The sequence below is a fragment of the Quercus lobata genome, chromosome 4 (genome assembly GCF_001633185.2).
Source record: "Quercus lobata isolate SW786 chromosome 4, ValleyOak3.0 Primary Assembly, whole genome shotgun sequence".
NCBI lineage: Eukaryota > Viridiplantae > Streptophyta > Magnoliopsida > Fagales > Fagaceae > Quercus > Quercus lobata.
The window spans coordinates 4061522-4080088 of NC_044907.1; the positions used below are offsets into that span (position 1 = coordinate 4061522).

The window sequence follows — 18567 nt, forward strand, 5'->3', positions numbered from 1 at the left end:
TGAGACATGAATAGGACTTTTTCTTATTTAGATAGATGTCTAAACATGATGACCGGGTTTGGATGAAGAAGATTACATCTCCTTACATAAACAAACCTTTCTACTTAAGACATCACATACAAAACACAATAATCTCTCCAATAAACAAGACGAAGTTTGGAGAAAGAAAACATAGCTAGCTCTCCTTATTCTCACAGATCATACTAGCACAATGACGATTTATTTTAGGAGGAACGACTTCAACCAGTAGGCAGAGTATCTAAGGTGTCTTTTCAAGTTGTCCTTATAATCAATATAAGTAAGGCCGAATCGAGCTGTGAAACCAGCATCCCACTCAAAATCGTCCTGTAAAGACCACACATAATATCCCTTCACTTTGACACCCTCCCTGCCAAAATCACACTATTAGCCTTCACGTACTACAACAAAATGTATATTTAGTGACGAAATTTTCTTCGCCTTTTTGATAAGCTTATTTTCATCATTTTACTTTGTTTATTGTGTATTATGTACACTTATACCTTAGAAAAAAAGTGAAACTTTAAAAGGTTGTATAATCTATTTTAAGATGAAAATGAACTCATCCAAATGAATACAAATCAAGGAGAAAATAACAGGACATTATTTTCATCGACACTCACTTGATAGCTTGTGAAAGATATGATAAATGTCCATAATGGTATCTTATCCTCAAACTATCTTTGATGGCCTCTTTAACTGACAAGGAGCTATTTTTTGCATCAGCCATTCCTGCAAAAAGAAGAGCACAATCAATTACATTAAAAATATTAGTTAAGACAATGCAAAAACATGAGGGAAAAGTTTTGTTACCATTCTCCGTTATGTACACTACTGGATCGTTGTAATTCTTCTTTACATATAGCAGAAGCTCTCGAAGCCCCTTAGGATAGATGAAAAGCCAGCTCAATGCAGTCTACAAAAAAATTTTCACTATATTCATTAGGTAAAAATAGCATACAAGCAACATGAAAAAGAAAATAACACAAATGCGTGAGTACACAGAGAGATAGAAGAATATGTACCGCTGTACCGATAGAAACCCCATTTTTTTCAGCTGTGGAGCAAAGAAAAATGTATTATAATCCTGGAATGGCAAAGAAAATGAAAAGGATGTTATTATTATTATTATTATTTGCTTACTAGTGAGAGTGGTTGCTCTATCTGTGAGATAAGTAACGTTGACACCGTTGGCTGAGGGAGCATTTTCTGCATAATTTGAAGTGTAATAGTTTATACTAAGAAAATCAATGGACCCTTTTAGCAACTTGGATTGAGCTTCTGTGAATCTGGGTAGTCGTTCCTTTACTGCTGCTTTCATGCTCTGGGGATAGTCACCAAATGTGATTGGATGGGCAAACCTATACAAATAGTGGATGATATTTCAGTAATTTTTTTTTTCACATATAATAGTGTTAAATTATTGTGCTAATGGAAGTTTTTCATATAAACACTAACAATGTAGAAAATGAGTGATGTTACTATAAATTTTACCATATAACTTTTACCATGTCAACAATAACAAAAAAATAATTAATTAATTCTGACATTTATTTATTATGTTGTAGGCTTGTAGCCACCTACTAATCACATTTATTTCTATGTTAGTTTTCAAAGATTATGTAGTAAAATTTGAAATATTTATTATATTTTTCAAAGAAAAATATGAACAAATAGGGGAGAAAATGATGAGAAAAAAAAGTTTGTTTTCAAGAAGAGTAATAATTATCTCATACATCAAATATATATATCCTCCTGCTAACATTGTATGGACTATGGACCTTATAACTGTGTGGGATATGGATTGGGATTCAGTGCAATTGCTCCGTGCAATTCACCCAAGTCCTTCACAAATTTTTTTTTTTTTTTTTTTTCACTTTTTTTACCTTTTTACCTTTATTTTTTTACTTTTCTTCATTTATTATAATTAATAGTTGAGATTTAAAGTTGTTTTTTTGCAAATTTAAATCTCAACCATCCATACCAGTTGCATATGATCTCAATACTCACCAACCAAACAAGAAATCAAGAGCTCTGGAGGCTGCCTTTTTGCTGCTAGAAGACTGGTCTTTTGGTATAAACCAATGGGTCACAATTGTAATCCCAATTTCTCCCTTTTGATGTGGCTGCACTCATATTAAAGTCAATCACAATTTTTCCAACATGACATAATCACTTTGTTAAATTAACATTACAACGTTTATTAGTGGGAAATATGAAATTTTTCTTTTTCATCAAAATGAAATACTATAATATAATCCTTTTTGTTTATTTCTCTTTGTAATTTTGTTTCGAAAATATATATATATATATATATATATATATATATACAAACCTTGTATTTCTCCCTATACAACTTCACAGCATATGCATGAGCAAGAAGCAAGTGATGGGCAACAATGTAGGGTTCAGTGGCTGAGTTACCAGCAGTACAATTTCCAGCATAGCTAGAACATCGCCCCGGTGCAAAAGTACCAGAGCTATACCCATACATGGTCCATCCATTTGGTTCATTCATCGTAACCCAATGCTTGACTCGATCTCCAAATGTTTTGAAGCAAAAATTAACATAAGCCACATAATCCTCCCTATTGATAAAACCAGATGGTTATTAGTTATTCATATTGCACAAGCTTAATTTTAAGAATTGCAATGCATATATTTTGTCCCATTGTCTAGACTTACACTATCTTGGGGCTTAAGAATGCACCATACTCCTCATCTAGTGCTTGGGGAGTATCAAAATGGAGCAAAGTCACAAAGGGTGTGATACCTGCCCGGCCCAATGGGAATTCAAATTTAGAAATGGCATATAATTAAAAATAGTAAAATAGTGAAATTTTCAATTTTTTTTTTTTTAAATTCTTTCAAACCATTTTAATAAACCCATTGAAGGTCATAACAAATTATACCTAATTATTCCTCTTTTTTTCCCCCATTTTTGGCTAAGTGAATGAGGCAAATATATACTTTTTTTCCAATACATTCCATTATTTTTAAATTCTAATAGAAATAAGTGTTCAGCTCATTTCATGAAAGGAGAGGGCTTTGATTATACATCATTGTGTATAGCATATAGTTTGATATGTATAGCATTAGAAAAATTGCATTAGCTGAAAATAAAAGAAAAGTTCTGAACTTCACCATTGGAGAGGAGCTCGTTAATGAGGTTGTTGTAGAAAGTCACAGCTTTTGGGTTAACTCCCCCACTTACTTTGCCCTCTGGAGACAAAAGTACATTATTCAATGCTATCATATGTCCCATTTGCAATACGACAAATATGAACAAAGATTTTTCCAGATTTGTGATCACTGTCGGTGTCATGGGACCCAACTGAGATCACATCAATAGCCAATGAATTTTGATCATTTAGATTGATCTAGTGTAACAAGGGTCTTACTTGGGAACAATCTGGACCATGAGATGGAGAATCTGAAGGAGTCCAAACCAATCTTTTTCACTAATTGTACGTCTTCCTGCAACATTTTTAGAAATTAATTAGAAAATAAAAATAAAAAATATTTTTTTATATTATTTCTTCATTTCTATTAAGATAGTAAGTTATGATTAGGGCAACTTTAATTTTTTTTTTAAAGGTATCATTATTAGGTTTGTATATTGGCTTTAAGAGGTCCAATTATATTACTCAGACCACACACATCTAATTCTACTTCCAAATTTTTTACATATACCCTGTAGAATTGAGATTACCGTGAAGATGTAGCCATCAAAATTTTCTTCCGTGAACATATGCCACTCAGCCAATTCATGTAAACTTTATGTTATCTCTCTCTACTCTATTTCTTCATATTTCCATTAACTCTCACAAATTTTACATTTAGCAACACTTATAAAAAATATTTGTCTTTAAACTTATTGTAAAAAACAACAGATAAACAATTATAGATGGTCATTGGAGTTTTTGGGCATACCTTGTAACGATGATAGAAGTCTTGTGCCACATCTGCGTTGCTATAATCCGCAATTTTTGCTGTAGATCATCGTGAAAATTTCTCAAATCAAAACGGGAAAATTTTTATTGTGATCACATAAAGGTCCTTTACATGGCTATGAGTTTAATGTATCCAAATTCTGAAAAATAATGAAGTTATTTTGTTTCAAAACCATTTGTGGAAAGCGGGTGTGGAAGTTCACAAACTAAAGGAGTTGGGGTCTAGTGGCAGATTGATATCGAACACAAAAAGACTTGACCAGTGAAAATCCTTAAATCTCTTCTACTTATATTTTTCTTAGTATTTTGTTGGATGTAAACATGTGAGTAGAAATCTCACATAAAAAATAAAAAAATGAGAGAGAGAGAGAGAGACCAAATGAGTCAAAGAATTTATAAAAATATAATTGGACAAGTAGTTTTAAGTAGGTCTCATTTGGAGTCTCCACAATGTGTTAATTCTTCAACAAGTATCATAGCAATAAGCTAAAGTATAAGCTAAAGTTTAAAGTGTGGTAGCAGAATTGTGAGCCTTAAAGGGACGGTATCAGGCTATGTATTGCTTTAAAAATTCCAGCAGTGATTATTGAGTTAGATGCTCAGGTAGTGGTAGACCTCTTGAAAAAGAATAATAGCCATTCAAGTGGCTGAGGGAGATCCCAATGGTCCAAATTTAACATTGCTACCGAGAAGCAAATAATGTGCCGATACCCTTGCTAGGAGGGGTGCTCTTTTGCCCCAAGATTTTGTTATTTTTTTAGAACCCCCAGCTGAGGTGCTGTTTTTGCTTAGTTTGGATGTATTTGGGTTGTACTCTGATAGTGCTGTTTCTACATTTTTTTTTTTTTTTGAGAAACAGTGTTGTTTCTACTTAGTTTTTAATAAAGCTTCCTTTCTACCAAAAAAAAATTGAAGGCTTATCATTAACATTATTTATGGCATTAATCACATTTGTTATCATGCCTTATTGTAAATTTTTAACACGGGTAAATTACGATAACCTACACTAAGATTTGAGATAATACCAAACACATCCAAAAAATTTTTAAATGACCAAACTAATCCTAAACACTAACGCCGTTTGTAAACCAAACCCCGTTAGTTAATTTCATTTCCCCCTTTCTTTTGCTCTCTCTCTTCTTCACAGAGACCAAACATCTCTCTCTCATTCTCAAGCTCAAGCACATAGACTCAGCAAAGGACCAAAAACCTCTGCCACTAAAACGGTTTCAGAGCCGGTTTACCCACAAACTCACGCTCTACACTGCTGTTTAAAGACCAAATTGGTCATTTTAAAAAAGTTTTGGACGTGTTTGGTACTACCCCAAACCTCAGGTAGGTTTTTATAATTTACCCTTTTAACAATTTTCTTTGCCAATACATGCAAGTAGCAGGTTACTAATAGTCTATGGAAAAGGATATGGAGCCTATGGACCACTTTGATATTTCTGATTCAATTGAGAGAGAGAGAGAGAGAGAGAGAGAGAGAGACCTTGCTGTTTCCTGGTGAAAACATCCCAAACATTAAGTCCTTTACCGTCAGTGAATGCTGCTCCTTCGGACTGAGAAAAAACCAAAAGCAAACAAACATTATATGCTACCATGTGTACATGCTTTAATTTTATGAGTTTCTCTACAACTCTTTAAGAGTAACAGACTAACCCCATTACAATATTTACCTGGTAAGCAGCTGAACCTGCTCCAAATATGAAACCAGTTGGGAAAATGGTGCGGTTAAAAGGAACAGAATAATGGGCTGGTGTTGCACCTTGTGTGCTATCACACAAGGCAGCTAAGGCCAGGAGACATAGCAGAAAAGGAGCTCGAGTTCCCATATGGCTAACTTAATTTGCTATGCTGAAAACTATACCTCCAAGCCTTCTAGCTTCGGTTTCTATATATAGAGAAAACGGGTTACTGATATAGTTTATCCGCAATATTAGTAAGAATAAAGACAAACTGTTGGATAGACCAGTGCCATAGATTTCCATGAGGTTAAACCCTTTTTTAACTACATTTTAAAGTTTCTTAAGTATATAACTTTTGTTATAACTTTTAGTACTATTTGTTGAAATGATATATCGATTGTGAATAGTAAAAAAAAAAAAAGTGGTAAGTTTATGTTCTCATAATTGATTACTTCATCATGCTGTGAAAAAAATTACAGCAAAAGTTGCATCTTTTAAAGAAAGAATAAATCAAAACTGTTCAAATAAATTTGCAAATAATAAAGAAAGAATCTTTTAAATTTGATTTAGTTAGTAGGGTGAAATGATTTATTTAGGTATTTAATTTTGAATGCATATTGTATACCTGAACAAAAAATAGAGCATCATTTTTTTTTTTATATAAAATAAGAAATACTTGTGCGATTGACATTTTCAAAAACTTTTAAATAAGCCAATAATTTATAAGCACTTCGTAATTAATTACCAGATGACATATTTATTTATTTATTTTAATTTTAAATCCACTTTTTATTTTATCTTTAAAAAAATAAGTTAGCCAAATAGACACAATTGTTCACTTTATTATAAGTTTTGTAATATCATCACTTATAACCCACTGAATATCCTAAATTATTTAACTAATTTTTGGGACAAATATGTGAGACCCCATCAAAATGGACGTGATGAGGTAATTGTAGCCTTTTTTTTTTTTTAATCAATATTATTTTTTTAATTTAAAATTTATAAAAAAAAAAAAAAAAAAGATGATTCCTCCTAGAGTTTGGGGATAGTTTCAAATTAAAACCCAAATTTTAGAAATTTTCAATTATAGCAATCAATTTTTGAAATCGTTTTCTTCCTCAAAAAATATATATATATATATATATATATATTATATATAGTTTCAATTTGCTCCCTCATTTAGGTTTTTTTTTTTTTTTTTTGAGAATATTTTTGCCCCCTCATCAGTTAATTACTATTGACAACAAGTAATAAAAATCATATTAGTTATAATTAAAACCTACAGATACCAAAAGTTATATAGAGGACTTTTTGAAGCATGATCTCCAGCTGTGCCTAACAATTAAAATTAATTATTGGTTAAAACTCTTGAATATTCCAACAACTTTTTTTCATGTGGTTATCATCAACCCTTTTTTTTTTTTTTTTTTGAGAAAGTGGTTATCATCAACCTTGATCTCAAATCATCAGTAAATGTTGTCTTCATCTTCTATCCTATCAAATTATTTGAAAAACAAATAACAGTGAATATTGAAAATGTCACATAGTTAAAATTTATAATTTATGAAATGTTGCATTTTTTTATTGTCACTTCATTTAAAGAAGTATTGGAAATTTGGAATAATCAAAATTTTATTAACTTCCAAAGCGGACAATTTTTTCTTACCATTAGTTTTTGAATAAATCTAGTAATATATCTAATTTCATATTTATGCATAATATGCTAAAATTGTCAATTGTGAGTGAGAGATGCTTTCTACCCACTACTTTATTTTATTTATTATTTACAATTAACCACTTCAACAAAATTTCTTTGTCTAAGGTAGTTATAAAAGAGTAAGGAGATAAAAAATTTATAATTTTTTTTTTGGTAGAAAATTTATAATATTTTTTAAAACTATTAACATGGTAAGGTGTATATATTTAACCACTGTAAGTTGTATTAAGAGTAATACTTTCCCATAACACCAACCATTATATACCACTTCAAAAGTTTTGTTTTTTTATCTTTTCATTTTTTTTTGCAAACCACTTCAATAGTTAGTACTTAGTACTTGGTACTTGGTACTTAGTAGCATGGTGAACTGTACTAGCTAGAGACTTATCTAGAGGCACATATACCATTGCCCATTAGATACTCTGGTACTCTGCTAGAAATTATTTCTATCATTATGTAAGCAAAACAACATAGCATGGTGAGACTACTCTGTAGAATAGAAGAGTAACATATTTTAGTCAATCAAATCTAAAATTCATTTACATCAAATTATGTAAAATTGTGTAAAAATATATAGTTGCAGCACTATTCATTTTACATTTAATTTTTTATTATTTCTTTATGTTTCATTAATGGCCAAAGTAGTGTCTAGACTGTCAAGTACAATTTACTTAATTTTTCGTTACTTATAATCAAGAGTGGTTTTGAGGGGACAAAAGTAAAAATAATTTTGAAATTTGGGAGTTTTAATTGAAACTTTGTATTATGTAGGATTTAGTTAAAACAACTCCCAAACTATAGGTAGAATTAATGTATTTTTTATAATAAAAAAAATCAATTGTTCATATATAGTTACACACAAATCCATTTAGTAAGAGTTTGGATACACATTTGCGTTTAAAGTTTGCGTTTTTTTTTTTTTTTTTTTTATGCATGAACAGTAACATCACATGGGTTCATTGTGCAGGAGACAAAATGCACTGTTCATGCACTATTTATGCACTATTTATGCACTGTTCACGAGTCCCACGACACTATTCACACATTAAAAAAATTATTTTGCCAAAATATTTTCAGTTTTCAAGTTTCAGTTTCAACAAAAATAAGTTGTATCCAAACGAACCCTTAATATATATATATTTTTTTTTTCTAAGTAAGAGTTGTTCTAAGGGAGAGGGAAAGAAAATTCGAATGAATGACCTGGATTTTTTTGAAGCATGACGTCTAGCTGTCCCTGAAAATTATTGGCTACAATTCTTGACTTTTTTTTATTATTTTTTATTTTGGGAATATTCCAACAACCATATTTTTCATATGGTAATCATAGTTTTAAAAACCGGACAGGATCGGCCAGTCCGACCGATTCAATCGGGAATCGAGAGCCAGTCCGGTCCAATTAAAACCCCCAAAACCAATCAAAAGCAAGACAAAAACCGAGATTGAACTGAAAAATAAAAAAATTAAAAAAAAAGGGTTTGATGCCCGGTTTGGTTTTTAAAACCATAATGGTAATCATTAACCTTGATCTCAAATCATTTCTTTGATGGATTCAGCAAAACAAAAATAAAAATCATCTCTTTGAAGGACATTAAATGTTGTCTAAATCTTCTCTCCTATCAAATTATTCGAAAAATAAATAATATTAAAAAATTAAAAATATCACAATTAGAATTTATAATTTATGAAAAGATGCATCTGTTTTTTTTTTGTCAATTCACTTTATAATTAATTAATAAGTTTTTTTTTTTTTTTTTGGCACTTCAATAGTTAGTAGCATGGTGAACTGTACTGGCTAGAGACTTATCTGGAGGTATATGCTCTTGCCTATTCGATACTCAGGTTACTCTGCTAGAAATCATTTCTCTCATTGTGTGGGCAAAATAGTACGCATGGTTACACCAACTATATGACTTGGCCTAGGCCCCCCACACCCAAAATAAAGTTTAAGATCATGTGCATTTTCTGGACAAATCTGCAGATTCTAATTATTGTTGTGTCGGGATAGTTTTTGTCCGTGTAAGTGTCTATTTAACATGATTAATTTTTGTCAATTTATTTTACTATTCAGTTTATTTTTATTACTATTTATAAGTCTCACCGCACTTTTTGATACTATTCATAAGTCTTACTATACTATTTCAGCTAACTTTTACCTTTACCTATAGTACTTTCAACAAAAAAAATTTTAATTTCAACAAAAATTCTAAACAAACCCTAAAAGTAAAACTACTGTAATCCAGTAAAAAAGAAAAAGTAAAACTACTATGCAGACAATTATAATTTTATTTTTTATTTTATTTTTTGGATAAGAAACAAAGCCATATAATTCTAATTCTGGAGCCTTCGAATTAATGCTATAGGAATCTGAATTATGGACTGAGTTTCACAGGTGCACTAACTAACCCCATGAAATATTTGTGGTGCACACTTATAGCATTGCTTTTCTACACTTTTGTTGCATTGAGATAATTCTTATTATTTGTTTGTGGTTCACATTAGGGTGGAGTTTGGATACAGATTATACCACGTCCACGTTTGCACTGTAGTGCGTTTTGCCTTTTTTCTTTTTCTTTTTTGTTTAGTTTGCAATTGTTGACAAATCAACTGTGAACAGTACTCTGTGCACTGTTTACGGGTCCCATAAATTATACTTTTCAATAACTTTTTCATTAAAAATAGGTCCTACAGTACTATTTACGCATTTAAAAAATATTTCGCTACAGTGTTTTCAGTTTTCAGTTTCAGCAAAATAAGTTCTATCCAAACAGACCCAGGTGTGAAACGTCAAATCATGTGGATTGGAAGGAATAAATATAAGTTGTACGGACATGAATGTTACTTTGTGGGTAATAACAGTTTGTGTGAGAATTATGAAGGATTTTGCTAATGTGTGCCTAAGGGTACACACTAATTCTCATTTTTGTAAAAAAATTTCTCAGAGAATTGAAAAGGTATTGACAGTTTTTTCAATTTCTAGAAAAATATTTACAAAAATAGATAGTTTAATGTGTGCCTTAGGGCACACATTAACCAGACCCTTCATCTACCATTGTTGTTTGGGTTATGAGAGAGAGAGAGAGTCTGACCAAACTAACGCTTCAGCGACATTAGTTTGGTATGACTAAGTTGCACCCCATTGACTATCTAATCTTAGCATAGTTCAATCATGTGTTTACTGTTTAGGCTTGTTGGCCACTTGGTTGGTCAAAGGATTGGCTTGACTCCGTTGAGCTCATGTGAAGTCTTGGCAAACTACTGATCATCAACTATATTGTAGCATCTTACAGTTTTAACTATGCATTAAAATATAACATTATTTTGAAGGGGCATTTTTAGAGCATTTGCTAGTTGATTTAGAGCTCTTAACCTTGTTTAAATTTTAGCAATGATACATAACAACTTGTGATTTAAGTTTTGCTAGATTTTTTTTTAATGTGCTCCATGGACTATATTCTCTGTTTTAGGTGGAATGACCTCCTCATGTTTTAATATTAATTTTCTCATTGAATATGTTATTACTATTGTTGCAATATGAATTAGGTCTACTTTTTAAGTTGATGTTTGTCTAAGTTTTTCATAACTTACAACATCATGTGGTTTAGAGAGGCACCGCAACACAACGTGAACTCTAAAACAACATCGACAATTTAAATGAGAGAGATTGCAATATCTCAAATTATATGGATTAGATAAAATATAATTTTGTTGTGCGGGCATGTATTGAATCTCACATGGAATGTTTATTAGGTCAAACAAGTTATGTAAATGATTATGAGAAATTCCAACGGTAATTGATTAGTTTTTTTTTTTTTTTGGAATATAGAGAAGATGTGGCTAACATTAACAAATAATAATCTTTGTTGGTCCAAGAGAAAGGATGACAGTTTCATGAGGATGGTGATCATATATAGAGGAATTTTTTGAAGTAGGAGAGTAACAACACTTTGAAAAGTTATGCCTCTCTCAGGGTTGCAACACATCACCAAATCAAACAACCATATTGTGAAGTAGACTTCATTTCAATGGGGGTGCATCATATAAAGCAGCTATATGAATCCACTTCTCATAGTGTATGGTGCCCACGTGCTATGAGAGAGAGGCTACATACAACCACTATATAAAATAATTTTTGTATTACATCAAGGCGTACTGTATGATAATATTATCACTTCAGGAACTTACATCTCCCACTTGAGCACACAATAACGTAGGGGATTTGGTATAGTTAGCAAGATACCTTGGTACTAACATATTGCATGATAATATTATCACTTCAGGAGCTTACATCTCCCACTTGAGCACACAATAACTTAGGGGATTTGGTATAGTTAGCAAGATACCTTGGTACTAACATATTGCCTTATGCTAACTCTAATTTATGAAAACATATATTTCAAAATCAATGAGAGTACACAAGCACATGTTTTTCCACTCTCAAAATTGAATGTATCCTTATTTTTACACTAGTTCTCAATAGTAATGGATACTAGATGACTTCCAATTCACTTTCTTTCAAGAAAATGGCAATGGACGCTGGTTCCAAAATGGAACCGTGGTTGGAACATAGTCACACACCTTGTGCCCACCATCGATAACCTCAGTTGTACACATTGATTCGTATGTTGACTTGCAACTGAATGTTCAGTTAACTATTTCTTTCCATGCTATTTACCTTAAAAAATTTCCTCAATGACCTTATCAGCATTTTCTTGTACTATATGGTTATAAATATCATTCAACTTTAACATATTGCCCATTAGTGGATTTTTTTATCCGTGTGAATTGTTAGTCTTCATTTCCTCATAATTATCTTCTTTTTTATCTTTAAACGGTTAATTATGTCCTTCAAGCAAAAATTTGCATAATTATGCTCATCCAAGCCTCCTCAACTGCTTCCATCTATGCGACCAACCATGTTATCATAATTTTTTAAGGATAAAGTTTAGATATGATATCTTAGGTACAGTACATTAAGTTCCTCAATTAGATTTAAACACGTGATTGCATTGATCAGTAAAATACAAATAAAGCTATCTTTTTAAATGAAAATTAAATTCAAAACAACCTAATCTATCGCACCTAAGTATCGAAGTTTTATAGTACAAAAATATCTAATATATGCCACAAAATATAAAACAAGAGACAAGTGAGATTCCTTTTATTTATTAAGATTAATACATAAAATAGAAAAATCATGTATATCTTATTGTGATTAATCTTAAGTGCAAACTTATTCACTCAATGAATTACATGCTAGACTGCTAGTCTTAATAAATAAATAAATAATCAAGTTAATTACAAGTTGAACATGAAATATTTTAGAAAAATCATGAATCCAATCACACCAGGCAATAGTTTGTTCAAAAGATCATATAAGAGGAAGAATCTCCAATAAACAATAAAGCTAGGTTAGAAAAAGACAATTTCCTCTCTTATGGCTCAAGAGTTACAACTTATTTTAGGAGAAACAACTTGAACAAATGGGCAGAGTACTTGAGGTATCTCCTCAAATTGTTATTAAAATCAACAAAGATTAGGCCAAACTGAACAGTGTAACTAGCATCCCATTCAAAGTCATCAAAGAATGACCAAACATAGTATCCCTTCACATTCACGCCCTCCCTGCCAAAATTTCACTATTAAAATAATTTTTTATTATCAAAAAATTATATAAATATATATTCTTTAATTTTAATTCTATTTTGTCTGTCGTCCTATATATTTTTCTACCATAACCAAATTAAAAAATGACACAAAAATGTTTTTCATTAACACTCACTTCATAGCTTTTAAAAGATAAGATAAATGTCCATAATGGTATCTTATCCTCAGACTATCTTTGAGGGCATCTTTAATTGGCAAAGATCTATTATTTGCATCAGCCATTCCTACAAAAGAAGAGTGCAATAAATTACTTTAGTAATATTATTTAAGACACTGCAAAAAATATTCTGATAAAAAAATGACAGAGAAAATTGTAGTACCGTTCTTTGTTATGTATATTATTGGATTGTTGTAATTTTCCTTTATATAGAGCAAAAGCTCTTGAAGCACCTTAGGATAGATGAATAGCCAATTCAAAGCTGTCTGGAAAACAATTTGTTGCATCACATTCATTAGGTAATGGCATGCATGCAACATGAGACAAAAAATATACATAAACATGCACATGCGCACACACAGAAACAATAAAGTATATATACCAATGTACCAATAGGAGTTCCATTTTTATCAGCTGTGAACAATGTAAGGTTGAATTTTATCAACCATCTTGTTGACTTTATTCCGTGCCAAATTTGCTTGTATTTTAGTAATTAGTAACCCTGTATTTAGATGGGAATCATGTAAGGGTAGTGTGTGAGAGAGTGTGAAGAAATACTCAAGATTATGCAAAGAAGCAGGGACTCGTGACTGGATCTCGCGGGTGGCTCGCGGCTTGCAAGCTGCCAGAAGTTGCACACGTGCCAAGCATGCCAGAAGCTGAAGAGTCACGCCAGCTGTTGCACTATAGGACAAAAGTCCCAGGCTGGCCAGGCCGTTAGCTCGTGGCTTGAACTCACGACTCAACCCAGTCATGAGGTCAAGTCGCCAGAACACCCTGTTTGGAAAAAACTGACTTTTCACATTCCTTCTCACCTTACTATATATATACCCTTATACCCACGATATTCAAAGAGTTTCCAGAGAGAATTTTGAGAGAGAAAACCCTAGAGAAAAATAAGATTAATTCATCCACAATCTTCACATAAAGACTCTTCCAATTCCTCTACTTTCTTCCTCTCCATTGTCAAATCCTTGAGAGGTACATTACCAAAACCTTTTCTCACCATACTCATATCTGTGAAAAGGCCATTTGGTGTTTGGGAAACAGTTAAGAAGAAACCAATTTCATATTGGTTGATGCTATGGTCAAGTAGCGGAATCCGGTAAGTTAAAAAAGAAATAGATTCGACGTAACCTCGTTGGAGTAGGAGCTTGGAGGGCTTAGGTACATTGGGTAGATTAGGCTTGGAGGGTCTTCTGCTGTTCATGTATCCCAACTACATTCTTTAGTGAATTGTTTACCGCTTGGAAGGCGGCGGAAAGGTTTTACACTGAGGGCTTCGGTTTCCTCTTCGATAACACATCGAGTGTTGTCCATGTGTTTGCATCTCTCTTCCTTTAATCTTTTCTATTTAATTTCTACTGTGGATGTTATTTTATTTGGTTTAAATTGTTTATCAATTCTGTATTAAGCTTATGTTCATATTCCGCACATTAATTGTTTGATATTAAGCTTGAATTGGTAATTTGTAATTTGGGGGTCTAAACGTTCATAGTGTTTTATACACTAATTGAACTTTCAAACAAAGTACACATTAAATTGACGAGGATATAATGATCAAAGAGTAAATAAAATGGGAAGAGAAAATAAAATGGTTCTAATTTTTAAGCATACTTGTAACTTGTGAGAGTGGCTTGTCTATCAGAGACATAACTAACATTAACACCATTAGATGAGGGAGCACTTTCTACATAATTTGTAGTGTAGTAATTTACACCAAGAAAATCGAAGGACCCTTTTAGTAACTTGGATTGAGCTTCAGTGAATCTGGGCAATCAATTACCCACCAAAGATTTCATGCTTTTAGGATAGTCACCATATATGACCGGATGGACAAACCTATATATAAAAATTGTGGATAATTATCAAGCATTTTTGTGCATAAAAATGAATAATAAAGTAAATTTACTTGCAAAGGAGATTTTATTTTTAATGTAAAAATTACCATTAGAGGCCTTCAAGAAGAGTTATGAAAGTCTAAATATATAGAAGAATGAATATGATTAATAACTAAGGATGGCTTTAGAAATTAATCTTTGTTGCAATATGTACGCACCAACCAAAAAAGAAATCAAGAACTCTATAGGTAGCCTTTCTGTTGGTAGAAGTTTGGTATTTTGGTACAAACCAATGTGTCACTATTGAAATCCCAATTTTCCCATGTTGATATGGCTGCAAGCATATTAAGTCAATCACAATTTGTCTAACATCACATATTAACTTTATCAAATTATCATAAAAGCTAAACAAAATACAATTGTACCCAGAGGGGAAAAAAAAAAAAAAACAAAAACAAAACAAAACAAAAAAAAACAAAACAAAAACAAAAGCAAAAACAAAAAAAAACAAAACAAAAAACAAAAAAACAAAAACAAAAACAAAACAAACAAACTTTAAACAAGTGTACACTAACTTAGAGGGCATTTTGATTCACATTCCTATTGCTTATTTAATGAAAGAACGGTAAAATAGATGGGAGTAAAATTAAAAACCCAATACGCTGACTTTTTTCCCTTTCCAATCAAATACTAATAAGTTGAATAATTAAGCAACTTAATTTCATCATACGCTTATTCAAATGAGCATAGTTTATGGGGGAAAATTATTAATTTTTTATTAAAAAATGCAATGATGTAACTTTTTTTCTTTTTTCAATTATACAAACCTGGTACTTGTCCTTGTACAACTTCACGGCACCTCCATGAGCAAGGAGTAAGTTATGGGCAACAATATAGGGCCCAAGGGAGTCAATTCCGTACCGTACCAGTCGGTACTGCCAGAATATACCATACCGGCAAGCAATCCGGTACATATAACCCCCCTGTTTCGTACTGAAAAAAATACCGACTGTACCGACCATGTATCGACCGTATCGGCTAATTTTGAACAATACCGGGTGGTACAGAAAAAAGGGTTTTTTTTTTTTTTTTTTTTAAGTTTTGTAATTTTTGAATTTTTGTTAGGGCAGAATGGTAACTTATTTGCATTAACTTATTAGTATTATTTGTTTTCTTAGTATGCAATGGTAACTTTTAAGCTTTTTATTTTTTATATTGTGTTTTTTTTTTTTTCTTCTTTTAATTGATACTAAAGTCTAAAACGATGAATAATTAGTTCTAAATTGAGGAAATGTTTTATGGTAAACTTTTATATTTATTATAATATATATATATATATATATATATACACACACACACATACATACATATATATAAAATAGCGGTAAACCCGAAACGATACACCGGTATTGATCAGTATCCGAAATATATCGTATCGCTGGCCAAACTGGTACAGCCTCTAGTATGGTATTGACTCTCTTAATAGGGCCCGGTGGCAGAGTTACCATTAGTACAATTTCCAACATAATTAGAACATCGTCCTGGTGCAAAAATATCAAAGGTGTACCCATTGATGCATAGCCCATTTGGTTCGTTCATTGTGACCCATAGCTTAACTTGATCCCCAAATGTTTTGAAGCAAAAATCCACATAATCTAGATAATCCTTCCTATTCATATACAACCAAACAATTAATTATTATTTCTGGCACAATGTTTTGAGCATTGGAAGGTCTCTATTTTGTTCAGTTGCTAATACTTACTCTATCTTAGGGCTTAAAAGTCCACCATACTCATCTTCAAGTGCTTGTGGAATGTCAAAATGGAACAAAGCCACTAGGGGCTTGATCATGGATGTCAATACCGTACCGTACCGTACCGACCGGAATATACCGTACCGGCCAGCAATCCGGTACACTCGACCCTCCTGTTTCGTACCGGAAAAAATACCGGCCGTACCGGCCAATTTCGGCCTCGTACCAATCCGGTACACCCGGTACCAGCCGGTACAGAAAAAAGTTTTTTTTTTTTTTTTTTAAGTTTTGTAATTTTTGAATTTTTGTTAGGACAAAATGGTAACTTATTTGTATTAACTTATTAGTATTATTTGTTTTCTTAGTATGCAATGGTAACTTTTAAGCTTTCTATTTTATTTTTTTATTTTTTTCCCTTTTAATTGATACTAAAGTCTAAAACCATGAATAACTAGTTCTAAATTGAGGAAATGTTTTATGGTAAACTTTTATATTTATTATAATATATATATACACAAACACATACATACATATATATATATATATATATAAATATATATATTTATATTTATATTTATAAATATAAAAAATAGTGGTAAACCCGAAACGGTACACCTGTATTGACTGGTATTCGAAATATATCGTACCGGTGACCAAACCGGTACAGCCTCCGGTACGGTATTGACATCCTTGGGCTTGATACCCGCCCACAATGTGAAACTGAAGTTTGGAGAAAACATTTATGCAAAAAATGCTAAAAATATCAATTTTTATGTTTTTAGACCATTCTAATAAAACTACTAAAATATATTCCGTTAAAGGTTTTTTTTTTTTTTTGTTTTCAAATTGGGTTGGAAAAATCTTCTCTTTTATATATGTAACCATTCATAAAATCACCAGCGTACATCTTTCTTATTGTGTAGCTAATTATTACTATACTAATGGTTTTGCCCATATATGTTTGACATTACAAAAATTATAGCCGAAAATAAAATGAAGTATAATTTCACCATTCGACAGGAGCTCGTTGATGAAGTTGTTGTAGAATTTAACACCTTGTGGGTTCACTCCCCTGCTTATTTTTCTCTCTGTAAACAAAATTGAAATGATTCAACAACAATATCAACTAGTGGGTTTTTCTGAATGAAGTTCAAATTAGATTGAAGTTTGTCTTAATGGAACCCATCTTAATTAGATACCTAATTACTAGGTAGAGACTTATAAATTATGAGAATTGGTTCAAGTGAGAAATCTTACTAGGTAATATTCTTGACCATGAAATTGAGAATCTAAAGGAGTCCTATCCAATTTTTTCATCAGTTTTATGTCCCCCTGTACCATTTCGTAATTATTAAAACAAATAATAACATTGAACATGTCTGCAAATAGTACGATAGGGTACCTTATAATGATGATAAAAGTCATCAGCTACATCTCCATTGTTCCATCTGCAATTTTTTCTGTAAATTTCACAAAAGATCAAACAGGAGAGAAATTGATATTCAAGGATGAAAAAATTGATCAACTTGATTTTCATTGTATAGTTAATTAGTTATATAATTAAGGGTTCTCATTCGATAACAATACCTATTTGGTAGTATAAAAATCCAATTACTAGCTTGACTTTATTTTTTTATTTATATTGTAGGAGCAATTCAAATTGGTGTTCCAGTACCAAAACTGAGAAATCCTAAATATATACATAGTCAGTTGAAGTGTGATATGATTGCATCACGATGCCTAAATATTTTGTGTTATTAATTGCACATTATT

At 31.6% G+C, this 18567-nt stretch overlaps 1 protein-coding gene and 1 pseudogene across 1 annotated transcript; both read right to left on the reverse strand.

Annotated features, from left to right (window-relative positions):
• On the reverse strand, nucleotides 1-5890 carry LOC115986687 (vicianin hydrolase-like). The gene is made up of 13 exons (XM_031109930.1): nucleotides 5651-5890; nucleotides 5464-5533; nucleotides 3952-4010; nucleotides 3420-3495; nucleotides 3163-3240; nucleotides 2704-2791; nucleotides 2354-2606; nucleotides 2029-2144; nucleotides 1162-1379; nucleotides 1044-1075; nucleotides 832-934; nucleotides 642-750; nucleotides 1-388 (listed from the first exon to the last, which is right to left on the reverse strand). The coding sequence occupies exons 1-13, from the start codon at nucleotides 5804-5806 to the stop codon at nucleotides 220-222; spliced, it is 1527 nt and encodes a 508-aa protein (XP_030965790.1). The 5' UTR covers nucleotides 5807-5890; the 3' UTR covers nucleotides 1-219.
• Nucleotides 5891-12832: 6942 nt separating this feature from the next.
• LOC115984417 lies at nucleotides 12833-18270 on the reverse strand (annotated as a pseudogene).
• Between the last annotated feature and the right edge of the window lie 297 nt (nucleotides 18271-18567).